General features: G+C 42.7%; 1 protein-coding gene across 4 annotated transcripts in view; it reads right to left on the bottom strand.

Annotated features, from left to right (window-relative positions):
* C7PH3orf52 (chromosome 7p C3orf52 homolog) overlaps positions 1–23,799 on the bottom strand; it is a 383,974-nt gene that overhangs the window by 265,260 nt on the left and 94,915 nt on the right. For 2 of the 4 annotated variants that reach the window (XM_069636457.1, XM_069636458.1), the window contains exon 2: positions 16,022–16,108. The exons of the other annotated variants lie outside the window; for them this stretch is intronic. In XM_069636457.1, coding sequence (XP_069492558.1) covers positions 16,022–16,108 — 87 coding nt within the window. The remainder of the gene's footprint in view (positions 1–16,021; positions 16,109–23,799) is intronic. 4 annotated transcript variants of the gene reach the window in all.

Below are 23,799 nucleotides of genomic sequence, written 5' to 3'. Positions count from 1 at the left end.
GTGCCTTCTAAGTGCTGTTGGGCTGTTAGGCGGTAAGGTGGTGTGTTGTGTGTTCTGGATTTGTAAGGTCTCATTTCGGAGGAATCAATATTCCCTCCTCTTGGGGGGCTGGAAATGAGTTCTCCCTCAGAACGGAGCACAAAAGGCTCTAATGGTTTTATGCCTGCGTAGCGGTCGATCTCTAATTTCGCCTCCTGCCAAAAATTTCAATTTAAAAAAAAATCGAAAAAATATGAAAAAATTGCAAACTGTAAAGGAAACCGTAAATAGTGCTACTCCAGGCCCGAGTGAAACTACTAGTCTCGCGGCACACTGGAGTTCCATTACTGATCAAGATCTAATTAAACATGAGGCCCCACTTTCATATGCGCATGCTCAAGTTCCTGCAAAATCTTCCAATGAGCTTTCATTTGCAGGCATAGAATCTTTGCCTAGCACGCCCGTGCACAAATCTTCTCGCAAAAGTTTCTTGAGCATGCGTATGGACACTGTTTCTCCTGATCCGGAACTTCCCATTGAGGAGCTCCCTTCATCTCCATCTGATAACTCTATACTAGCTCCTGTAGTCCTCGCTGCCCTTGAAAAACGAGTACGGCTTTCTGTTGGGCCCTCCACGCCCGCCTCCTATTCCACCTGTGCAAAAGCTGATGTCCACATACACTGCAAAGATGTAGTATATAGGAAGGACATAAACGGCTCACCACCACCCCTGGCACATGATTCTCAGCCTTCCATCTTTCCTATCTCTAGCTCCCGGCCATCGTCTCCAACCCATCCTCAAAGTGGCAATAGTGAACCAGTGATTGATCTCACATATTCGCCCGAATTAAAAACTTCGAACCATCCATTAGGCTTTGACATCTTAGAACCCACGGAAGACATGCGTTCGCTGGAAGCATCCTATCCAGTACTAACACGGATACTCAACCTATTAGATCGTGGCCATGAGTACACACATTATGAGTTAAGGGACGTTAAATCAGTACTCTCTGAAATTCTACTAAAAATTTCTAAACTGGAGGGCTTTATACTTGCTGATACTCTTAGACGAGGACCTGAAGTACAGAAGCAGACTCAAACTGCTGAGCTTAAAAATAGCTCTGTGACTACACAAACGGATGACTCAGATCATTCCCTAACTGAACCTACTAACAAGAATATTCCTTGTCCCACATATACATTTCCGGTTTCATTTGCGCAAACACTTACTGCTCAAAAACCCGCGAGCTCTTGTCAAATACTCACGCACGCACAATTATGTATGGAAGTTGCTTCACATAGTGACAAGTTGGAACAGTTATTACTGCTTATACAAACTGAACTTGGGAAAAAAGAAGTGGAGGTTTCCGCTAGTTGCATGGAGGGGGAGCAGGATTCTCATCCAAACAGTCCCTCAGCCTTGACCGCTTTATTAGAAAACAACGATGACGCTGTCTCTGCTCCAGTTGATACCCTAGTTGTAAATGATGAAATCTTATCCCCCCCTCCCCAGCGGTCATTCATATCACGGAAAGATAAAAGACTCTTTTTCCGTGCTTTGAAAAGAAAAGCTGACTGGAAAAAAGCTTCCCAAGGTGCACAAGAAGACTCAGTGACCCAGCCCAAACCAAACCCGAAAACTATGAAAAAAACTGTTAAGAGTAATTCATCTACACCTCCATCGAATCCAGAATTATTAATAATCCCTGACACGGATCTAAATCCAGAGGAACCTTTATCTATTAATCACCTGAAAAAATTGCCATTACAAAAGTTGCATGTCTTTACTGACGAAAAAACCCACTCATCGTCCCAGACGCAACTTCCCAATTTCTTTAAACTTATTGATAAAAAGTCCACGCAAAAAGGAACGACATCAGAGACAGCCGCTGCTGTATACGCGTCAGAACAGAATCTGGACCCAGCTCCTGCAGCTGCCTTATCAAATGATGAGTTTAAGCAGCTCCAAAATCTTGCGTCTGTGGCTGTCTCATCAAATGATGAGATTAAGCAGCTCCAAAATCGTGCGCCTGTGGCTGTCTCATCAAATGACGAGTTTAAGCAGCTCCAAAATCCTGACAACGATCAAAAGTCTTATAAGAAGTTTTCACCTCTGCAAGACTGTAAAGGAATCTTTGCAAACCCTAATCATCATGACACAGCTATACAACTACCAAGAGAACGTAGCGAAGAGACGGGGGACATGAATAAACACTCCACCACAATTATAGGATGGGAAATAATTATGGTTAAGAATGGTACCAAGCGACTAAATCGATCGGCTTTATTACAAGCATTTAATCGCATTCCAGGCCTACGCACCTTACACACGACTGATATCGAATGGATCACCTTGCCGCCAATACAAAACCATCGTATGGTGTGCAAGGTGCAATCAGCTATTATTACAAATCTTATTCTGCAATACACAGAAGATTTACGCACAATTGGCCTAATACCATATCCATTCGACTCGATTGATGATGCCATCTCATTTAATGAAACGCCTTTGACACCTCCGTCAGAACAAGGGCACAATTTAGCCCCTGAACTTGCTAAGAATGGGGTGAACGCAGAGGTAATTGCCCAACTAGTGAGCTTATCAAACGCCTCCAAGGACTGGTCATGGCTAGCTGCCTTGCAAAACACGCTAAATCCCGCCATGACTAACACTCCCCATTAACCCGTCCCTTCTTATATCTATCCTGTCTTTGAATTCATGTGGTTTAAGCAATTTAAAATCATGGTTTAGCAATCCAAATGCAAGCAAAGAGTGTGATGTTATGCTATGTCAGGAGACAATGTGTGAGCATGAACTTCTCGTAAACGGTTACACCGTTATTCAAACAAAAGCAAAACGAGGCACAAGTGGCAGACCTTATGGAGGTCTTGCAATCTGCCTAAATACTAATCTAAATGTAGATGTGTTACATGTGTTTAATGCCACAGCAACTCTAGCTGCACTCATCATGCTCAAGGGTGTCCAGCTTGCTACTATTCTTATGGTATGCTTATATCACAATCCAGCAATGTGTAACCAATCCCTTGTGTTTCAGGAGTTAAACAAAGTATTTGACGAAGTTTTAACACTCTATCCCGCATGTGACATTGTTGTAGGGGGGGACTTCAATGCATACTGTATACAAGCTAAGGACAACGTGCCATTTGGTGGATTTTCCCACCAAGCGCGGCACCGAGGGCGATTGTGGAACGAATTTCTCAAATCATGGGAACTGGATATTATCCCCTTTGAAAGAAGTGCTCAGTATTTTACCTGGCGAAGAGGGGGCACTGCGACTTGCATTGATTATTTCGCAATATCTCGGGGCTTGCAAGCACTCTCCGACAAGATTAGAATACATGATCCTGGGTTGAGCGATCACTGCATGATACAACTAAACCTAAAGCTAGAATTAACTGAATTAGCTAAGAACACTCAACAAAAATTCTTGGAAGGGGATCGTCCAGGTTTATCTATTCGATGGGCAACTAAATTGTGCGATAAGGTAAATGATATGATCTCTGCACGCCTTTCCTTATATTATATATCATACCAACATCAAAATTTTCCAAATCTTGATTTTGAGATCCTACCGGGATTAATAACAGAGGTATTAAATTTATTACTGTCACGTATGCTGCACTCTCATATTGAATCTATCCCTCCATACTCCAAATTTATAAATGAAGCTAAAACAGTAAAAAATGCGGCCCTGCGTGAACTCCGAAAAGCTCCTCTTACGGGGGAAGCTTTCCTGAGTGAAAAAAAAAAAATTCTAAACATCTATCGGAATAAATGCAGAGATCATAAACTTTTTACCCATAATAAGTTAAATCAAGAAATGTTTAATACACTTTGCCACAGAGACCGACGAGCAACTTGGGCCTTACTTAGAGCTGAAACACTGACAGTTTCCACCGGTCAGTCTACAATGATCTCCTCACAGGTCTGGAGAACTTTTTTTGAAAACAAATTTGCTCTCCCAACAGCCTTTACAAAAATCGAGTACAAATGGTTGTCTTTAGCCGAGCCTTCTTTTGCGCGATGGGATATCTCGAGCATTGAGTCCACAATATTAAACTTAAAATACTCTAAAGCTGCTGGCCCGGACGGTATTCCACCATGTGTACTTAAACAAAATCCAGCTTTGTGGGCCAAAATTTATAAGAAATTGTTTGACAACATTCTAGAAACTGCCATCATTCCCGTCTCTTGGCCCAACTCCATCATTGTCCCAATATATAAAAAAGGACTAAGATCAGAGCCTGGTAACTTTCGCCCGATTGCACTAATCGACACTGCGGCGAAAGTGTTTGCCAGTTTGCTCTTGGGAGAATTACAGATAGTCATCAGCCGGCTTAGAGTTCTGTCAAAATACCAAATTGGCTTTCGTGCAAGAATGGGTACACCGTTGAATGCAACTATTATGGCTCATCTAATAGCTCAGCATAAAATAAGGGACTCTGGACCATTATACATGGCATCAATTGACCTCACCTCCGCATTTGACTGTGTAATACGTGCACTTCTTTGGAATAAAATGGCCGATATGAAAATACCTGAGTACTTAATACAATTAATTTCCAAACTGCACACAAAAACCATCTATTTGGTAAGAGTGAATAATGATGGTTCTACAACGCATCCAATAAAAATTGAGGTCGGGGTGAAGCAAGGATGTAACCTGGCGGCAACACTTTTCAATCTGTATCTATGTGGTCTCAATGACATCTGGCACAAACAGATATCTTATCCGGCAAGGCTGGGGCATCTAAAAATACACTGGCTAGCCTTTGCCGACGACATAGTAATCTTCGACCGCACGCCCAAAGGCCTCCAAATCAAACTAGACCTATTTGCCTCTTACTGTTACACACATAATTTAAAATGCAACGTTGAAAAATCCAACATAGTGATATTCAGAAACCTTAAGAGGAAAAAACATACTAGAAATTGGACAATTGAAAATTTTCCATTATCAATAGTCCCTGCTATCCGTTATTTAGGATATACTATATCCGACTCGCAATCCTTGACAATGTGGAAAGAGTCACTACAAAAGAAAGCGGCTCCTCTTGCCACACAAATGCGAATAGTGTATCTTAAATTTTGTAAATTTTCATTGTTACCACTACTACAATTCTATCTATTAAAAGTGGAATCAGTTATTCTCTTTACCTTGGATACTTGTATGGTAAACATTAACAGTTATCTTGATCAACTTCAAGGAGGTATGTGGAAGGGGGCTTTGCGTCTGGCCAAATCCACTCCAAACCCGGTACTAAGACAAGAACTTGGCCTTACCGCACTTTCCGCACGTCGAAATTGGCGGTTATTGTCCAACTTCGCAAAAATGTTATATCCCCCTCCTAATTGTTTGTATGAAGATCTGGGTAAACTAATGATCAGATCCGAAAAATCCTCATTCACAACATACTATTCACAAATGATTAGTCTACTGGATGAAATAGCACTTGAACCAGTAGACTTAGAATTGAGACCGAATCATGTAAAACTACGCTTGATGGAAAATGACTGGTGTAAAACTCTAGCTCAAATTGGAGAACTAAAAGGATATAAAGAAGCAGCTCGCTTTTGCTCCCCAAGACGTCCTCATAAACCCTATATAATTCAGTTTCCCTGTGCTAAAGCCAGGGAAACCTACTTACGATTCAAACTGAATCAATCCTTAACACTTGAAAAGATTGAAAGTTGGAGTTCTCATTGGAGAGCAGTGGGGGAGTTGGGATGCAGATTCTGCAAAGATAGTTCAACCAAAGAAACTCTAAAACATTTGGTTACAGTCTGCCCATATTTTATTAAATCACGAACACTAACAATTGAAAAAACATGTGTCCTTCCTGGGGCAGGTAAGGAATGGATAGGGTTAGCTTGTATGTGGGGGACTAGAACGAGCTTCATACTATCCTTATGTACATTACTACAAAGCATAAATCAAGAACTAGAGAACCTTTACCAAAAAGAACCAGTGGTAGCCTAGTAGATATATTAATTACCATTAAAACTGTATGTAATTTACCACACCAATGATAATTCTTCTTGTTTCTGCAATTGTTATGTGACGAAAAGCTATAAAAAGGAAATATAGTCAATGACGCCTAATAATGTATCAAATTGTACGAAAATTGAAGTTGGTAAAAATATAGATCTTGGAATCTATTACAAGAGGAGCATTTTAAGAAACCATTGCTTAATTGTGCACATATCTGCATAAAATTGTATATGCCAAAAAATGTGGATTGATGAACGGGAAAGATGATAGCAATAATCCATGTTCTTTTTAACTGTATATATATATATAATGATTGATTCATGAAAGTTGTAAAAGTTTGTTGATCGAACTAATAAACAACAATTTGATAAAAAAAAAATGTTTCGAATATTTGCATACATGCCAACATTCCGTAACACCTGGGAGGGAGAATTCTTCAGAGAAATCCGGAGACAACAATTTCCCCATAGGATTGTATTGGGGAAATAATTATTTTAGGCGGGAGAACGTGAAAAATAGCTGTATTTTTCACTGAAAAATCAGGGGCCTCCCGCCTAAATCGGGAGGGTTGGCATGTATGTACTTGGATAGTTTTTATGTCCTGAGGGAGTGTGTTCCATAGCTGGGCAACTAGGACAGGGAAGCTGGAGCCGCCAACTCTTTTGAGGTTGTATCTGGGTACCAAGAGGCAGGAAGTGTTCGATGATCTCGTGGTACGTGTGGAGGATCTCAAAGGGAATTTGTCAGTCAGGTATGGTGGGGCTCTGTAGTTCAATGCTTTGTGTGTGAGGTAGAGAGTTTTCAGATTGATTTTTATCTTGAATGGAGAGCCATTTGCAAAGCTTTCTGGTTGCTGAAATGTGCTCTCTTCTAGGTATGTTTAGGGTCGCTCTAAGAGCATTATGTTGCAGAATCTGGGGTTTGTTTGTTCAAAATGGACTTGGCACCTAGGTAAAGACCGTTGCAGTAGTCCAGTTTGGATTGTATAAGTGCTCTGGCTAGTATGAGACAGCTGTTGGGTGATAATAGAGGTCTGCATGCCCTGATCAGCTTACCTGTGTAGGCAGTAGCTGAGGCAGTCATATTTAAGTGTTTAGTAAATTTAGAGTTTGTGTCAAAGTAAAAACCTAGAGTTTTTACATCTTTGGCAATGGGTATGTTGTTCCTGTCTATACAAATATTAGTGAAGTTAGGGCTGAGTTAGGGTATCTGAACCAACCAGAAGAATCTTGGTCTTATCTTCCTTCAGGCAGAGGCCGTGGAGGGCCATCCGTGCCTGAATTATGGTATAGATTTAATTAATCCTGGCTACATCTGAGACATAGGTACCCGATAGGGCTAGGAGTATCTGGGTGTCATCTGCGTAATTGGTGTAGGTGACACACTTGGTAAAATAATAACACGTTCACATTCAATTGCCACAACATTTATATTTCAGTGGATGTGATCCCAAACATGCAAAATGTATTTTGTACCTGAATGTGCTAAAATCCACTATTTCTTATTTCGGAGATGACTACCTATACAACATAGTATGCATGGTATCTTTCACAAACATGGCCGCTAGTTTTGGCTTGCTTCAAGAGTGCTTACTTACAGACAGTCATCCAAGATGGCTGCTTCCATGGAAGAGCTCAGAGCTCAAAGAGTTCCTGAGATGGGCAGGAATGGGTGGGATTAGCCATAGGGATTAGCAAGGCTAGGGGTAGGGAATGGGAGGGATCAATATCCAAACAACACCTAATAGACTGTGTATCCCTCCTCAAATGTCATTCATGTGTGCCCCTTGTCAGAAGCCCTTATCCCTATGTACACATGAATTAGTACATGCAATAGTTTGGGCTATTAGGTGTCGCAAGTAACACCTAATAGCACAGATTAAAAAGGCAGATACATTTAAATGCAGCACATGGGTAGAAATAAAAGCAGTGGTCTCGGCAGTGTAGAAGAAAGGAGTGCTTACAGAAAACATTGCACAACTCTTCCCCTAAATGTCAAGGTTCTGTGTGTTCTTGACACTCCTGATGCACAGCATACCACTCACATCATTAAAATAATGCAGCTCAGAAAATTAGACCTTTTAATCTTTGTGCTGGCATTTCTCTAGCTGGCATTTAAATGTTCTTTATTCGTGTACCCCCTGGCCCCTCCCCCCCACCCTCCAAAAGAAACTCCTATAATTCAGCCCTATTTTCCCAATTGTCCTGCACATTTACAGTTTCTTTTTTTTAGTGTCCCACAGTGCTTCATTCTGCTGCCTCTGACGCCCATACTCTCACCCTTCATTTCCCCAACAGGATGCCCGAAGAGGTCAATAGGTTCTTAAAGGGTATTTGGAAGATGGGAGGTTGGTGACTTTGCAATAAACAGCTTTGGCTTATTCCTGGCTTATATTAACGGGCCAAGTAGTTGCAGACTAAAAATACAGTTGATGTATGGTCTGCTGGAACTAATGGGGACCACAAACCAACATCAATCTATAAAAGTGCCTGTCTGAGCAAGGATGGCATACAGGATGAACTGGACAACAGTCATGATTTCTAAGCTTGGCCTAATGGCTACTACTCTGTTTTGATGTGGTAGAGATGTAGGCAAGTGCTTTGTGTACCTGTGTGAAGATATCATAGTTCTGGTTAGATGCGACAGAGAGAATATATGTAGTCTGAGCCACTTGTATAATGGTGTGCTGTTCAATGAAAGGCCAAAACAGACGAACCTCCTGTACAATAACAATTATGGATAAACAAACTCTGTCTGTGGACAAGAGACTATTCTTCAGGCCCTGGAAGTCCAAAAAATAATGAGAGTGGAAGAATGGACAGACAGGTTAAGTAAGTTTGCTGCAATGGTGGAAAGAGTGACCATGAAACGGAGAAACAAGGAGGAGCTATTCATACTTGAAACTCTACTCGGACTAGCTATTGTTCCCTTTGTGTCACTTGTCATGGGAACGAAAATGAGAGGAGCCATTGGGAGAAAGGAGTTATAAAACAACAAGGTGTACATATACAGAATGTTTACAAGATTGTTTTTATGTACAGACATCCTCTTTTCATCTGCCTTTTCTTTCTCCACTATGCGTTTGAATTTACATTTGATACTTGTATTGTTTAACTAAGAAATACATGAAATATGGTATAAATAAGGATTTCAAAATATAACAAGAGAACCTCTTCTGTATGGGAATGTTGGAATCTTCGAGGATTTAGGAAAAGGTGAACAGTTGTGTGGTGGTCATGGTCAACGGACTGTATACCTGTGAGCCTCTGGGTTATGTTAGTAGACTTAGCCTTGCTATGTCTAGAAGAAACATAGCAATGACTTGGGAATCCAAGCAAAAGACTGCCAATGATGGCTAGGAACATTATACATGGTTTTGCAAGGTGGACCTCTATCAAGCTGTAGATCAGGGCTAAAAGTAGATATCAAACTAAACCGGGAGGGCAGCAGGAAAATGCTACTTGATTATCTTATGTAGCTACTTTGTATACTAACCCGAAGAAAAGAGATATGCATTGGTATAACATAATATATTTTGACTAGCTATAAATGTGGTGATCAACACATATTTTTCCAAGTATAAGGTGGACTTATGACTTGCTGCACTAATAACTTGACTTCAGTCTAAGTCATGTCTTTTCATAAAAGTAACGACTCATAATTCACAAAATGAATGCAGGCAGACTTTTGGGGTATGGTTACACACACACACTTGCGTAATTTTAGGCACACCCAAAGACATAGTAGGTGGAAAATGTCGGTGTTACCAGAGGTGTATCTTGGAATTGTGGGTGTGTAGTTGGGGAATAGGTACTCACCTAGAAAAGAGTAACTTTCAGTGTATACCCAAAATGTCAAAGTTCTCTTAAATACTTTTACAAACAAAATTAAAGTAACATTTGAACATCGTAGGTATAAACGTTGCAAGGAATTTATTTGTGAGGTGAATGAAAAACGTTTTTGAATAATTTTTGTAAAAATATATTCTTATCCTGCCTAAAATGTGGCAAGATTATGCTGACATAATGTTAAATCATAGCAGACCAAAAAAATTAAGAGCAGTGGGCAATTTTTATGAATTTGGCGTAACTTACTCAGATTTTCTGACAGTTATAAAACTACACTTGGTTCCTCCAGTTTAAATTTACAAGTTAGGACTAGTCGTATGTGTAACTTTAGACATGCATAACTTATGCCAGAAATCCAAATTACCTGGACAAAATGAACGAAGACAGATGAACAACCTACGGTTGTATTGTAATGTTAACATGGAGGTCTGATTGTGCAGAATTCTTGAAAAACCAGAACACCTCTGTTTTGTGACATCCCAGATCGTGAGTTGGTCAGTGGACTTTCCTGAGCTACCAGTGCATGTTCCACTGAATCGGTAACAATGTCATAGTGGTGACGCTGTGCCATGTGGTTGTTAGAGACTCAGAGTGTCATTCAGATCATGCAAGTGCGTGAACGAGAAGTGCAAGGGGAAAGGGAGGGGGGAATTGCAAGGGAGAGGGAAGGGGAAAACAGGATGGCAATGCTCTGAGTAAGTGCAGTCAGGGTAGCGTGGCTCTGGGTAGTGCAAGGAGAACAAGGGACTGTAGGGTTACAGTTACATCCCCTAAGTGCATGATAGGCCTGGAGGCAGTGCAAGGGTGACTGATAAAGAAAGAATCTGGGACCCAGGGAGATTCTGAGGGTAGCCAAGCAACCAGTTGGTACAGCAGACGAGTAGGTCTGCAAGGGAGGGAGAGAGAGAAAGCAGAGGTGAAGAGGAAAGTTTTGAACTGCTTCCAGAACTTCATCTGGTCCGGCTCAAGTTTGAGAGGGGGCAGGGAGGCCATTCCAGAGGGCGGCACCTGCAGAGGAGAGGGATCTACCCCCCACTCTCTGCCTGGAGAAGCATCTAAGAGATTTTAAGAGAGTTGGAGGTAGCTGAGCGAAGGGCTCAAGAAGGAAGGTATTTTGGAAGAGAGCGTTGGATGTAGTGTGGGCCCCGGCCCCAGAAAGCCTTGTGGACAATGCAAAGGGTCTTGAACTTGATCCTTGCAGCAACTGGGAGCCAGTGGAGCAATTTCAGGGCTGGATCTATACGGTCCCTGGCCTTGAGGCCATGGATAAGTCTTGCAGTCCTGTTCTGGACTTGATGCAGAGGGTGGAGAGCAGATGAAGGCAGATTGAGAAAGAGACTATTGTAGCAGTCCAGAGTAGAGAGAACCATGGCGCTGGAGATACCTAATATTATGTCACCATCTTGCCACAGGTATGGTTTCTCTGTTTTCCCTTCTGCAGGGGTTGCTGGTGGAAAGACACAGATGCAGGCTTTCCAATACCCACCAGGAACTTGGGTGGTGCTCTTGTACTGCTCAGTCAGCTCCTCTCCCAAGGCCTTCCAGGCATTCGCAGCTCCTAGTCTCTCTTTCCCAGTGCTTTAAAGCTTGCACTTCCTTCTTCCAGGCAGCAGTCATTTGTGCATTCCTTCCTTCAATCATGAGCGTCAAGAAGAATGTTTGCTTTCTCCGCCCGATAAGAACACAGCGAGCTCCTGCTCTCTTTTTATGGGTGGGTTTAGGCTAATTGTCCGCAAGGGGGGCCAACGTTTACATTTCCCTGTGGCATTGAAAGGTTATTAACATTGTTATCGATTGACTTTCCTGGGGGACGCCAGAGCCTTGGACCCCCCACATGCACATAACCCCCAGATGTCAGCCAATGGGAGAAAGAGATTTACCCATTTCCCGATGGGTTAGTTGTAGAGGCAGGTAAAGAGTATCTGAAGTTTCAAGAGATGGTACAGCGATTCTTGATTCCAAGTTAGTGCTTGAGATGGATGCTTTTCAACAGGTTGCTTGTCTCCTCCCATTCGAGATTCTTGGAGCTTTCCTGGTAAGTCCTGTGTTTTAAAAAATGTTGGCGGGTTTTCCTGGTCTGTCCCATGGGAGGTTTTGATTTTCGAGCCTCTAGCAGTCTGAAACACTCTCTACCTCCTGGAAATGTATTTATATTTAATGTATTGTGAATTTGTTAGGCGCCTATACAACCCAATGGTATTTCCAAGTGCCACAGGGCAAAAATGGGGATGGAGCAGGGGAGCAATAAAGAATAGTATAAATAGTAAGTAATCAAACAAAAAGGTCCTACTAGGCCTCGTGGCATCTGGACAAGCAAGTGCAGGGGGAGAGGGAAAAGAGGGTTGGGGGGAATCGGAAAAGGTAGGGCAAGAGCTAGAGTGGGCCCAGGAGGGGAAGTGCCAAAGGGCACCTGGGGTGCAGGGGGACCACTGGCTAAGTGCAGCATGGGGGTGTCCCAAAAGGGTCCAGAGGGAAGGGCTGAGGGTGCTGGTGTTGACTGGGCAGAGGGCCTGGTTACCTGTGAGACTTGTGAGTACCAGGCCGTCATTGTTAGCGGTGGTGGGGTGATTAGCAGAGGAGAGTGAGAGAGAAGGAGGAAGAGAAAAGAGTTTTGAGCAGTTTCTGGAACTTACGCAGGTCCAGCTCAAGTCTGAGGGGGCCAGGGAGGATGTTCCAGAGAGAGAGAGACCTGCCCCCAACTCTCTGCTTGGAGAAGCGTTTGATCAGCAGAGAGTTTGAGCTAGAAGAGAAGAGGGCTCGAGCAGGGAGGTATTTGGGGAGAGACAGTGTTGGAGATAGCGGGGTTCCAGGCCACAGAAAGCCTTTTGGATTATGCAGACAGTCTTGAATTTGATCCTCATGGCCACCGGGAACCAGTGGCGAGATTTTAGGGCTGGAGAGATGCGGTCCCTGGGCTTAAGGCCATGGATAAGTATTGCACCCCTATTCTGGATTAGTTAAAGGGGGTGGAGGGAGGAAAGAGGCATATTGAGTAATAGGCTGTTCCAGTAGTCCAGCCAGTAGAGGACGGGAGCTCTGGATACATTGAGCTTCTGGGGATAGGGGAGGAAAGGAAGAATGCCTCTAAGGAGATGAAGCTGAAAGTTGGCCTTCTTGGCAAGGTCCCAGATGTGAGGTGTTAAAGAAGAGCAATCGAAGATGACTCTGAGATTTCTGGTCTCACAGGATGGTGAGGGTAGAGGGCCCAAGGAGGGGGGCCAGAGGGCATAAGGGAAACAGGGTGCAGGTGTCCCCATAAGAAGGATCTCAGTCTTACTGGCATTGAGACAGAGGTCATTTGCAGCACACCATGCTTGGATAGTAGTCAGACAATCGGGAAAAGGGGGGGGGGATAGTAGAGGGAAGTTTGAAGGTAAGTTGAGTGTCATCAGTATAGCACTGGAAGTGAGGAGAGAAGGAGATAAGGTGGACAAGAGGTGCGAGATAGATATTGAAAAGACAAGGCGACAGGATAGAGCCTTGGGGGACACCCCTCAGGAGGAGAGCGAGGAGGTGGAGGAGAAAGGGCCCAGTCGTACCTGGGAAGGGCAGTTAGTTAGGAAGGAGGTCCCCCAATCCAGTATCCTGTTCATGATGCCAAGGGTGTCAAAGAGCCTTGTTATGAGGATGGAATGATTGACTGTGTCGAAGGCAGAGGAGAGATCGAGGAGAATGAGAGCAGAGTGAGAGTTGGAGTGAATATTAGCGAGCAGATCTTCACGGGAGTTCAGGAGAGCAGTTTCCGTGCCTCTGGATGCCCGGAATCCAGATTGATGGTCGTGGAGGCAACCAGCAAGTTCAGTATGATGGATGAGTTCGGGGAAGACCAACTTTTCCAAGAGGTTGCCCAGGAAGGGGGTGGTAGAGATGGGTCGGTAGTTAGCCGGGCAGGACGGGTCAGCAGACTGATTGTTTAGGACAGGGTGCACAAGGGAGTGTTTGAGGGATAGAGGGAAAGAGCCTGAGGTGTAGGAGTGGTTGCAGAGATGGGCAAGAGCTGAGTCAGAGAGATGTTGTCCTTGATAGTTCTGGAAGAGCAGGAAAGCACTTCTTTGGATGAGACCTTTATAGTGCCTCAATCTGCGGGGGGAGGGGGCCAAGGGAGGCAAGAGAGCAAGAGAGTGGGTAGGAATGGTGGAGAGTGTGGACAGGAGGTGCAGAGTTTTGGATGTGAAATGGGAGGATAGGGCCGTGCAGAGGGCCTGGGAGGGAGGGAGAGAGGTAGAGACTGCATTAGGGTTGGAGAGTTCCTTGCAGATTTTGAAAAGTTCAGCCGTGTTGTTAGTGGCTCCAGAGATGCAGGCTTGAATGTGGGCCCTCTTCTTGGAGCGGACAGAGAAGCAATATTGCCTTTGGAGTAGGCGACACACCAGTTTGTCAGGGGATGAACCTGAAGTCTGCCACTTCCGTTCAGCAACTCTGCACCTTCGTTTCAGCGAAAGTAGATCGGAGTCATACCAGCCATTACACCTGGAGGCAGGCTTCAGGCGGATCCTCATGACAGGGGTAAGAGATGGAAAGGCTAAGGTTAGCAAGGACAGAATCAGAGGAAGAGTCAGGAGTGGGAATTGCAGGGGGGATGAAAGTGGAAGCAAAAGCAGTGACTGACACTTGCGTCATCGGTCGAATTATGGAGAAGAAAGTTGGCAGTGCAGGGGGTGGCTCGGATAGAGGGCTGAGGGGCCCCAGGCAAGAGGAGAGGACAGAGTGGTCAGACCAGGAAAGGGGATTGGATTAGTGAGCGGGATAGAGATGGGGATGTCTGAAGAGATGAGCGCATCCAGAGGATGTCTGGCTGAGTGGGTTGGACCAGAAGGAAGAATGGTAAGCAAGAGGGAATCCCAGAGGTCACGGAACAATGAGTTCACAGTTACAGGAGAGTCAAGGTGGATGTTGAAATCACCAAGAAAGAGGAGTTTGGAGGTAGAGGTCCAAGATGAGGAGGTGGGATCGGCCCATTCGAATAGGAAGAGAGAGATGGGGGCAGGGGGCTGGTAGATGGTACAAGGGTGAGTGAGAGAGTGGGGGAGAAACCAAGCCTGCAAACAAGGTGTTCGGAAGAGGAATAGGCTTGAGCTGGTATGATACAAATCTTATTTGTACTGTGGATTCCTTTAATATTTTGTTTTTCATGGGTAAGGGTAGTGAGTGATGGAGGGTGTGTGGAGACTTACTTGCTACGTTGCCTGTTAGGAGTCTTGTAGTTCGGTGAACACATGCTGTGAATGGTCCTGTGCCTGCTGCCAGAAGTCTGTGTGCTCCTATGCTGGAGTCTGACTTGTCTTTTTTAAGTTTCTGGGAGAGACGTAGGATGGTGATTCTGAACAGGCTTATCAGTTCACCATAGTCCCTGTCGATTTTCTGTGTCCGGCCCCTTATTTCCAATACTCATTCTGTAAATTCCAGTCTGGGTTTGTTCATGGTAAAGTGATGTATTTTGGAAGTAAAAATTACCAGGGGTTTGGTACTGAGTGAGTGCAGGGTTTGTATATGGTTTTTTTTTAACATCTGTTACTTATGGATATTCCGGTACAGATTTTGTAATTATGGAAATGTTGATTTGGGAGCTGTCATGTGAACTGATATGTGAGTTTTGTGAAAGATGTGGCCAAGTGTTTGTCTTCTGTAGTTCTGAGTGGGGAAAGGGCGATGCAGACAAGATTTCCGTTTTTGAATCCAGTCTGCATGGTTTGAGATGGATCTGTTTTTTATTACTTACATTGTGTGGCATCATGGGAGATATGGTTTTTAAATCTGTCTTTGTCTAAATATTATTATTGACTTAAGACTGCAGGGAATGGAACAGGGCTCAGGTAAATTCCCCTTTCTACCTCCTCGAGGGTGCACTACACTAGCTAGAGTCCTGCAAAGGATTAATTGACCACACAGTTACTTACCTCAGGGTGAACATGAATACAATTTCACAGTTGAAGACAATTTCAACCCCAAACCATCTATTTTTAAACATGCTCTGTAAGTAAATAGCAAACATTTTTACATATTCCTTAAGGGAGATAATTAAAAATCTACTGGTATATCTTTTGACACTGGCAGAGTTACTTGTCTGATATCTTAAATATCTTTTTCAAGGCACCAAAATACACTTTCACTAACATTATTTTTAAGATCACAACTAAAGCAACAATAATAAACGCTATGAAACCAATAACTTTATCTTACCCTATTGCTACAGCTTTGTGGAAAGATGCAATTTGCTTGGTCATTGCTTCCAGAAAATGTTTCAATTTGCCTCCCCAAATCTGTTACCTGAAATACAGTTAAAGCAGATAGGTTTAATCTAGGAACTCAATGACTCTAGATCATGTTTTGGCTTTTCCATTACCATGCACAATTTGAATGTTACATTTACTTATGTTTTAAGGGGCTATTGTAGGGCCAAAGGACATTGGTCCCAATTCACACTCCAAGCTATTAAAACAGCAAAGCACGTATGAACTTGAATACGTTATTTGCTATTTGTTCTTTTCATAAACTGGTTTGCCATCCTATTATGGTTGAGGTGGCTTGATGATTCTGGAGATGTTTGCCCTTGTAGAATAGTGGCTAGTGGCCCTATGTTGGTTTTGCCATATATGGAGATTGAAATTCCAGAAAAGTTTTGCTGATAAATGCCTACGAATATGCTGTGTGTCTCCTGGTCAGTAATTGGTCAATATAGGAAATGCATATATTTGCATGTAAGGAATCAGTCAGTACAAGTTCCAACATGAGTGAAGGTGATACAGGTGTCTTCATATCAACTTAAAAAAAAGAATCTAAATGTATCCTGACCATTGTGAATCTTTCCCATATTGATGCTTTTCATGGAAATGTATAATTGGACTTAAAATATCTAGAAAGTGAGAAAATGTACCCGAATAAAACATAGTCTACTACATCTTTGCAAGAAGACTCTACAATTGTGAGAAATCATGCTGAATATGGTAAGGGCTAGTTATTTGCGGTCAGTGATATTAAATACTGTTTACTAGTAAAACGAATTTGAGTTTCAACTTGGGAAGGCTTGTCATTATCTTAATTTAGCCCATAATTCCATAAGCAATATTTCAGATAAGTTCAAAGATTTGTTACAAACAGGATTGGGAGAAAGATTGAATTCCCAGGATCAATACAACTGTAGGTGTACCCCCCATCCAGTTATTACATCTATCCATATGTTTCCTGAGGTACACAAAGTGGGGGTGGGGGATCCTCTACAGGGGAGGCCCATTATCTCATCATTACACAAGCATTCCCATATGTGGATCTTCCAGTCTTTAGTCACTTACCTGCCTTCATATGTTGTGAATTAGGAACAAAATTTTAAACACATTCTAAAACAACTATCAGTGTGTACCTTCCAGTAGACAAAACATTTTGATCACCTTGCATGACTTCTTAGTATGCTATCATTACTCAATGAAGATTGCCTAATAGCAATGAGACACTTCCGATATCAATATTTTGCATCATATTATCAACATATCGAGTTTCTTATAAAAATCTTCAAATTTATTCTACATAAGAATATCCTTATGTACAAGGCACCTTCTTTTCAGCAGGTTAGGTGTCACGGCAATAGGGACAAAATATGCCCCGCACATATCACCCGAGCTATGTGGTGGGGTGCGGAAGTACATATGTCAACTCAAATGTTGGGCATATTTCAGAGCTCTTTTTCTAATGGTATAAGTATATTGATGATATTTTTCATTTGTATTATTAAAGTGTATATGGTTACATAAACCTTTTAACACTGTATAACAAAAAGGAATCCAATAAAAACATTTCATATCATTACTTCAGCAAATATCGTACTAACAGCTCTCTAATACCACTAAAACAATTTCATATTTCTGTATCATGAATAGAGTTTGATGATTAAATGAAGACATTTAATGAAAAGCTAAAAAAAACACCCACTTCCTAATCTTATCCAAATTTCAGTCTACAAAATGCAGCACAGTCAACATTAGATCTCAAATGTTACTCTTCAGTTTTAAGTCATGTTTATATTTCTTTCCAAATGTAAAATATGGTGTAATTCAGCACCATGCTTGAGCCAGAAAAGAGAAAGGCCCATGTTTCACCCATTTGGACATTTTCCAATGGCAAGAGGATGTTACAATAACTCTTCTTGAGGCTATCACTGACTGTTTGGCAACCAGTCAGTAAATGTCTTGCTGTCTGAACTTCACTATTACACAATCGACAGGTGTGTTCAGAGTAAGGAATCTTGTGCCAAGCACCTAATCTGGACAGAGTAGCTAACAAGCCCAGCCGTAATAACATTAAAAACCGTCTGACTTTTCCATTTCTAACAAATGTTATATAATCAAATGGTAATGGTAATGTTTATTTATAAAGCACCTATACACAGACAAATGTTTCAAAGCGCTCACGGAGGGTGGGAACATGGGGAGAAACAACAGTCGCTCAGAGTCCTTGAAACTCTGAGGCGATAATAGTCTGCACAGGCAGAGTAAGAGAAAAAGATACATTTAACAAGTGAGAAACAGCAAATAGGCCTGACAGCGATTCTGCGTTTTTTTTACAAGTGCACATTAGGGGGTGAATACAAGGGAGAATAGACAGACGATCTTAGGCAAGGTGCATTTGGATCATGCAAGTGCACAGAACAGTTAAGGGAAGGGGTCGGGGTTCCAAGTGCACCCAGTCGGTAGAGCCTGGGGTACGTGCAGAGAGAGCAGCTCTCTTGGGTTCATTCTCAAGTGCAATCAGGGGGTGGGATGCAGGGCCGAGAGGCAAGTGCAGTGAGGAGTTGGGAGGGTGCCTTGGACCTGTGAGACTCTGAGGACTACCAGGCGTCCAGTCAGCAAGCTGTTTGGGAGAGGAGGGAGAGATATGATATCATATGATATTTTATTTATATCGCGCTCGTACACAAGTGTTTCAGAGTGCGACAAGGCAAGGGAGGGGAACAGGGGAGAACAAAACAACGGTTTTACTAGGCCCAGTGACATTGAGAACGTGAAAGTGCATGGGAAAGGGATAGGGGAAAATTGTAGGGAAGGGGGAAGAAGTGGAAAGTGCAGAGCAGAGGAGAAACAGATAAATAATAATAAATAAATAAAATAAATAAATAATAAAGGCAATAAACTGTGGTAGTGTAGCCAGCAAGTGGCAAGTGCTGTGTTTAAGGCAGCAGACAGGGTATGTCTGATAAGTGCCGGAAGAAAAGAAAGTGGGTGGGGTACTGTATGGGTACAGATACAGACCCTAGTGCAAGGGGCGGCCCGGAGGCAGTGCAGGAGGGTGGCAGGGTGAACAGGTACCTGGCCCCGAGGACAGAGGGTGGCCAGGTGCACGGTGCCAAGAGAGAAACCGATCAGTAGGGGAGAGGAGGGGGCAAAGGCAGAAGCAAAGAGGAAGGTCTTGAGGTACTTCCGGAACCAGAGATGGTTCTCCTGAAGTTTCAGTGTGGCAGGGAGGCTGTTCTAAAGGGAGGCCCCACCCATAGACAGAGATCTACCCTCAGCTCGTTTCTTTGAAAAACGACTGACCATGAGGGAGTTAGAGGTAGAGGAGCGAAGAGCTCGAGAGGGGAGGTATTTACGGAGGGATAGTTGAAGGTATTTTGGACCCAGGCCCCAGAAAGCTGTGTGGACAATGCAGAGGGTTTTGAATGTAATCCTTGCATCCACTGGAAGCCAATGAAGGGATTTCAGAGCTGGAGAGATACGATCCCAGTGCTTGAGGCCAAGGACAAGTCTCGCAGTCCTGTTCTGGATTAGTTGTAAAGGGCGTAGAGGCAGGAATATTTAGAAAGAGGCTGTTACAATAGTCTTACCTTGAGAGAACCAGAGGTTGGGAGACAATGAGCTTCTGGGGCAAGGAGAGGAAAGGCAGAGTACCTCTGACGAAGTGCAGTAGGAAGTTTGACTTTTTTGAAACATCAGAGATGTGGGCGGAGAAAGAAAGTGTGGAGTCAAAGATGACCCTGAGGTTCTTAGCCTCGCAGGTAGTGGTAGGAGGAGGGCCAATGGGGGCTAGCCAGAGAGTGAGGGGAAAGGATGGTAAAGGTGTACCGATGAGGAGATGTCAGTCTTGTTGGCATTTAGATCATTGGCGGCACACCAATCTTTAATGGCAGTTAGGCAATCAGAGATGAGAGATGGAGAGGAGGTGGCAGAGAGCAGCATGAAAATTAGTTGAGTTTCGTCAGCATAGCACTGGAAATTTGAGCAGAAAATGGCAATGCAGTGGGCGAGAGTTGCCAGGTATTGGTTGAAAGGCCAGGGTAAGAGGTTAGACCCCTGGGGAACACCACAGGTAGAGAGGGAGATAGATGATAGGAAGGACCCAAGTTGGACCTGGGAGCGTTGGTCAGAGAGGAAAGAGGTCAGCCAGGCCAGAGCCTGAGCAGTGATACCCAAGTTATCACAGAGATGGTTGAAAGGGGTGATATGGTTGACCGTGTCGAAGGCAGAAGAGAAATCGAGTGAGATGAGGACAGAGGGCATGTTAGTGTCAAGGTTGGAGAGCAGATCTTCACAGATATTCAGGAGAGCAGTTTCCGTGCTTCTGGCAGCTCTGAAGCCAAACTGGTGGTCATGGAGAGAGCCAACAGAATTGGAATGTAGGTTAAGCTGAGAGATGGGCAGTTTTTTCAGGAGTTTACCCAGAAAGGGAGTAATGGAAATTGAGCGATAGTTAGCCAGACAATAAGCATACGCTGTGGGTTTCTTGAGAAGAGAATGCTCAAGGGAGTGCTTCAGAGGGGAGGGGAAGGATCCTGTGGCAACGGAGAGGTTGCAAAAATTGGCAAGGCCTGGAGAAAGGGTATCAATGTGGCCCTTGATGGTTTTAGAGGAACAGGGATGAACCTGTTTTGACAAGGCTTTCATAGATCGGACTTGTCTAGTGTCCTCATCATGGGAGAAAAGAGGAAAGGATGAAAAGAGGGTGGGGATGGTTGAAGGAGGGTCAGCAAGCGCAGACAGAGAGGCAAGAGGTGGGGCAGGGGAGTAGAGGGTGGACAGGATGTCCTGGGTTTTTTAGATGAAGTGAGAGGCAAGGGCATTGCAAAGAACCTGGGAGGCAAGTGGAAGGGTAGAGACTGCAGCAGGATTTAACTGCAGATGCTGGGGTGGGGCAATCACTCTAAGACAATGGATCGATTTAAGAAAGGGCTATTATTAGTGGCATATATATATTTATCCACTATATTTAGTTTCTTCATATTACACATATCAAAATGTAATCTCTCCATAAACTTGTTGTCTGTATTTGATTCTGCTTTGTTTTCTTGTCAAATGCTGGGTAATTATAGAATCCATTTCTTGCTCATTTTCCCAGATTGTGTTGGGTTGTAGTTAGGCAGTTTTTGTTTGTCAATACTTATTAACAGGTAACTTGGTGACCCAATTGTCAAAAAAACCTGTCATTGTGGAAGCATCAGTGCGTTTCCAAGTGATTTTTTGTTGTTGTGATAATGTTAATATACAGCTATCTTCCGTTTCCTGGCATATTGAATTTTCTAGAGAAATAGATGCCAGCGATTGGGCCACCACCAACTTATTTTTCTTTTGCATGTTTTTATTTGCATTCATGTTACCCCTTTTCACACGCGTATTCATATCATTTAATTTAGTTTTGTAGCACTTTGTATTTAATATTATTTGATCTGTGTAGACCTCAGCTATAGCATCCATTCACTCCTCTGTAGTTAGATTCGCCACCACTTTTTCCTGCAGTACGGGGGAGATTCGTAAGCTTGCAGGGTAACACATTTGTGGCTTGTTCGTGCTCATTATTGCCATTAGACCCAACAGTCTGTAAAATAATGCACACATTTAATAGAGAGTTGTCTATTGGGCGCAGGCCTGAAAAGTCTGCTAGAGCTTGTAAATCCTGCAATATACTTCTAACCTGTACTCGGGATGATCAAAGCCTTGGTGAGTTTGTTGATGTTTTCAATGTTAAAACACTTGACTATGAAATATGATACAGGGTCCGGACTTGACCGTGACATGGGGAACAGGACCCCTCCCAAATTGGGGTAGGAGGCCTCCCAGGGCATATGTAAGAGCTAGTCCTGGGGTGAGGAAGTTGGGAGAGCCCCAGTCCATGAATCCCCTGTGAATGTGCCTTAAATTTGAAGATCGGCACCACATTCAATCAACATGCATATTCCATTCTGGTCCGAGTGCTCTTTAGTTTCTTTAAAGACTTCCAAGACCAGCATGCACCACCATACTGAGTGAGACATTTTTTATCCGCCATACTTGTAATGAGATCTAGTGCCAACAGGGTTAAAATTTTACAAGAAAAGCCTGCAAGAGATAAACCAGTAAATCGGCATAATATTCCAGAACCTGGCCAGTTCATCCCTATGCATTCTTTACACCATCATGAAGTATGTAAAATATTTCAGAAAACTTGCATTTGCTGTGACAAGACCCTGATTTATGGAGACTTCCGAATTTGAGGGACCAGTTCTGATCTAGCTATTGCGCTGTGAATAACATCAGTTGTAGTAGTTCTTGGTTAGAAGCAAGATTTGTTCGATATACATGCCCAGTTTGCACCTATGCCCCGCATACTAGATCTATAAGATTTTAGGCAAATCTTTACCTAAAACCTAAAATAGACAACAGCACATTGGGACTCATTACAAGTTCGGCGATTAATGGTAAAAGTGGCAGTAATGGAATTACCAACTAAATGAAAAATCAACCTGCACTTCTGTGTTACTGTACAATAATTTATAAAGTTGTGATAGTTTTTAGCAAAATATTGAATATGTTTAAGGTGCAGAGGAGATAATAACCAACCCTGGCATATGGGTTGTATAATATGAATCAGAGAACAATTAAGTTCCCAATGTGGGAACTCCCGTCCCCTGCATACTATCAAAGACTCAAAACATTTTGAGCCCAGGTAATTTGGTGATATTTTGTGTGTTTGTTTCAATATACTTTCCCATCATTGCATTCACATCAATAGGCAATTTTTTCATATGATTAAATACATATCAGATAGACTGACAATCAGTATACTTGTAAAACATAAATTACTTTTTGTGGCCCAACGCGTTTCGAGAGAATCTCTTCTTCAGGGGCATATGAGTAAATTTCAAATAATATCTAGGAAGAATATTAAATAATAAGCATTAATGCAAGCTATTGTCAAACACAATTCAATAATTAAGCAATAAAGCATTTCAAACGCTATTCACAGTAAGGATGTTTGAGACATCATATTTTCACATTTGTATTTTTAGTCAAACAAATGACATGTGTACACATTGTCATTTTTATATTTTAAAATGTTTTAACAATGCCTCATAGTGGTCCATAGTGCTAACTGGAATTGCACAAAATAAATGTTATAAGAAACTCCGCTGTTGAAAATGAGTTTGTTCAAAAGTCTTCAAGGTGGAATCTGGCAATGACTGAATTGGGTATGAAAGAGACCAGAATTGCAAAATGTATTCTAAAGAGAGAGCTTCAGATCCTTAATTGTTGATAAGGCTGTCTAAATACTATGTTAATAAGGGTGGTCTTAGAGGCTTACTAAAAATCGTGGCAACTGCTAAGTAAGTGTCGCCTTGTTCAAGTAAAAATCCACAAGGTTGCGGGTAGAGGATCCAACCGTACAGATCTTGTAAGGTGCTTCACAACTCCTATGTGGAGAATGAAAGGTATTGTATGAAATCGATAATTGATACAAAAAAACAATGAATTTTGCGATAAGTAAAAGGAACTTACCACAGTTGGTCAGTTGAAAATAGAAAAGATGGTAATTATAACAGAAGTTCAAGATCCCTCTAGGGTAGATGTAGTTATACAGCTTCACATATGACAGACCGCCCAGTCAGGTGTTCTGTGATATTCTTTGTAATGGAACAAAACCTAAGGATAAGGAGTATCCTCATTAGAAGGACAGACAAAAGCAGTTGGGACAAGGAAGTGTTAGAAAACACTTTACCAAGA

Source organism: Ambystoma mexicanum, chromosome 7p, assembly GCF_040938575.1.
Source record: "Ambystoma mexicanum isolate Mex_15411 chromosome 7p, UKY_AmexF1_1, whole genome shotgun sequence".
Taxonomy (NCBI): domain Eukaryota; kingdom Metazoa; phylum Chordata; class Amphibia; order Caudata; family Ambystomatidae; genus Ambystoma; species Ambystoma mexicanum.
The sequence above is the reverse complement of the archived record's forward strand: the minus strand, read 5'-3'. Positions and strand labels throughout refer to the sequence as shown.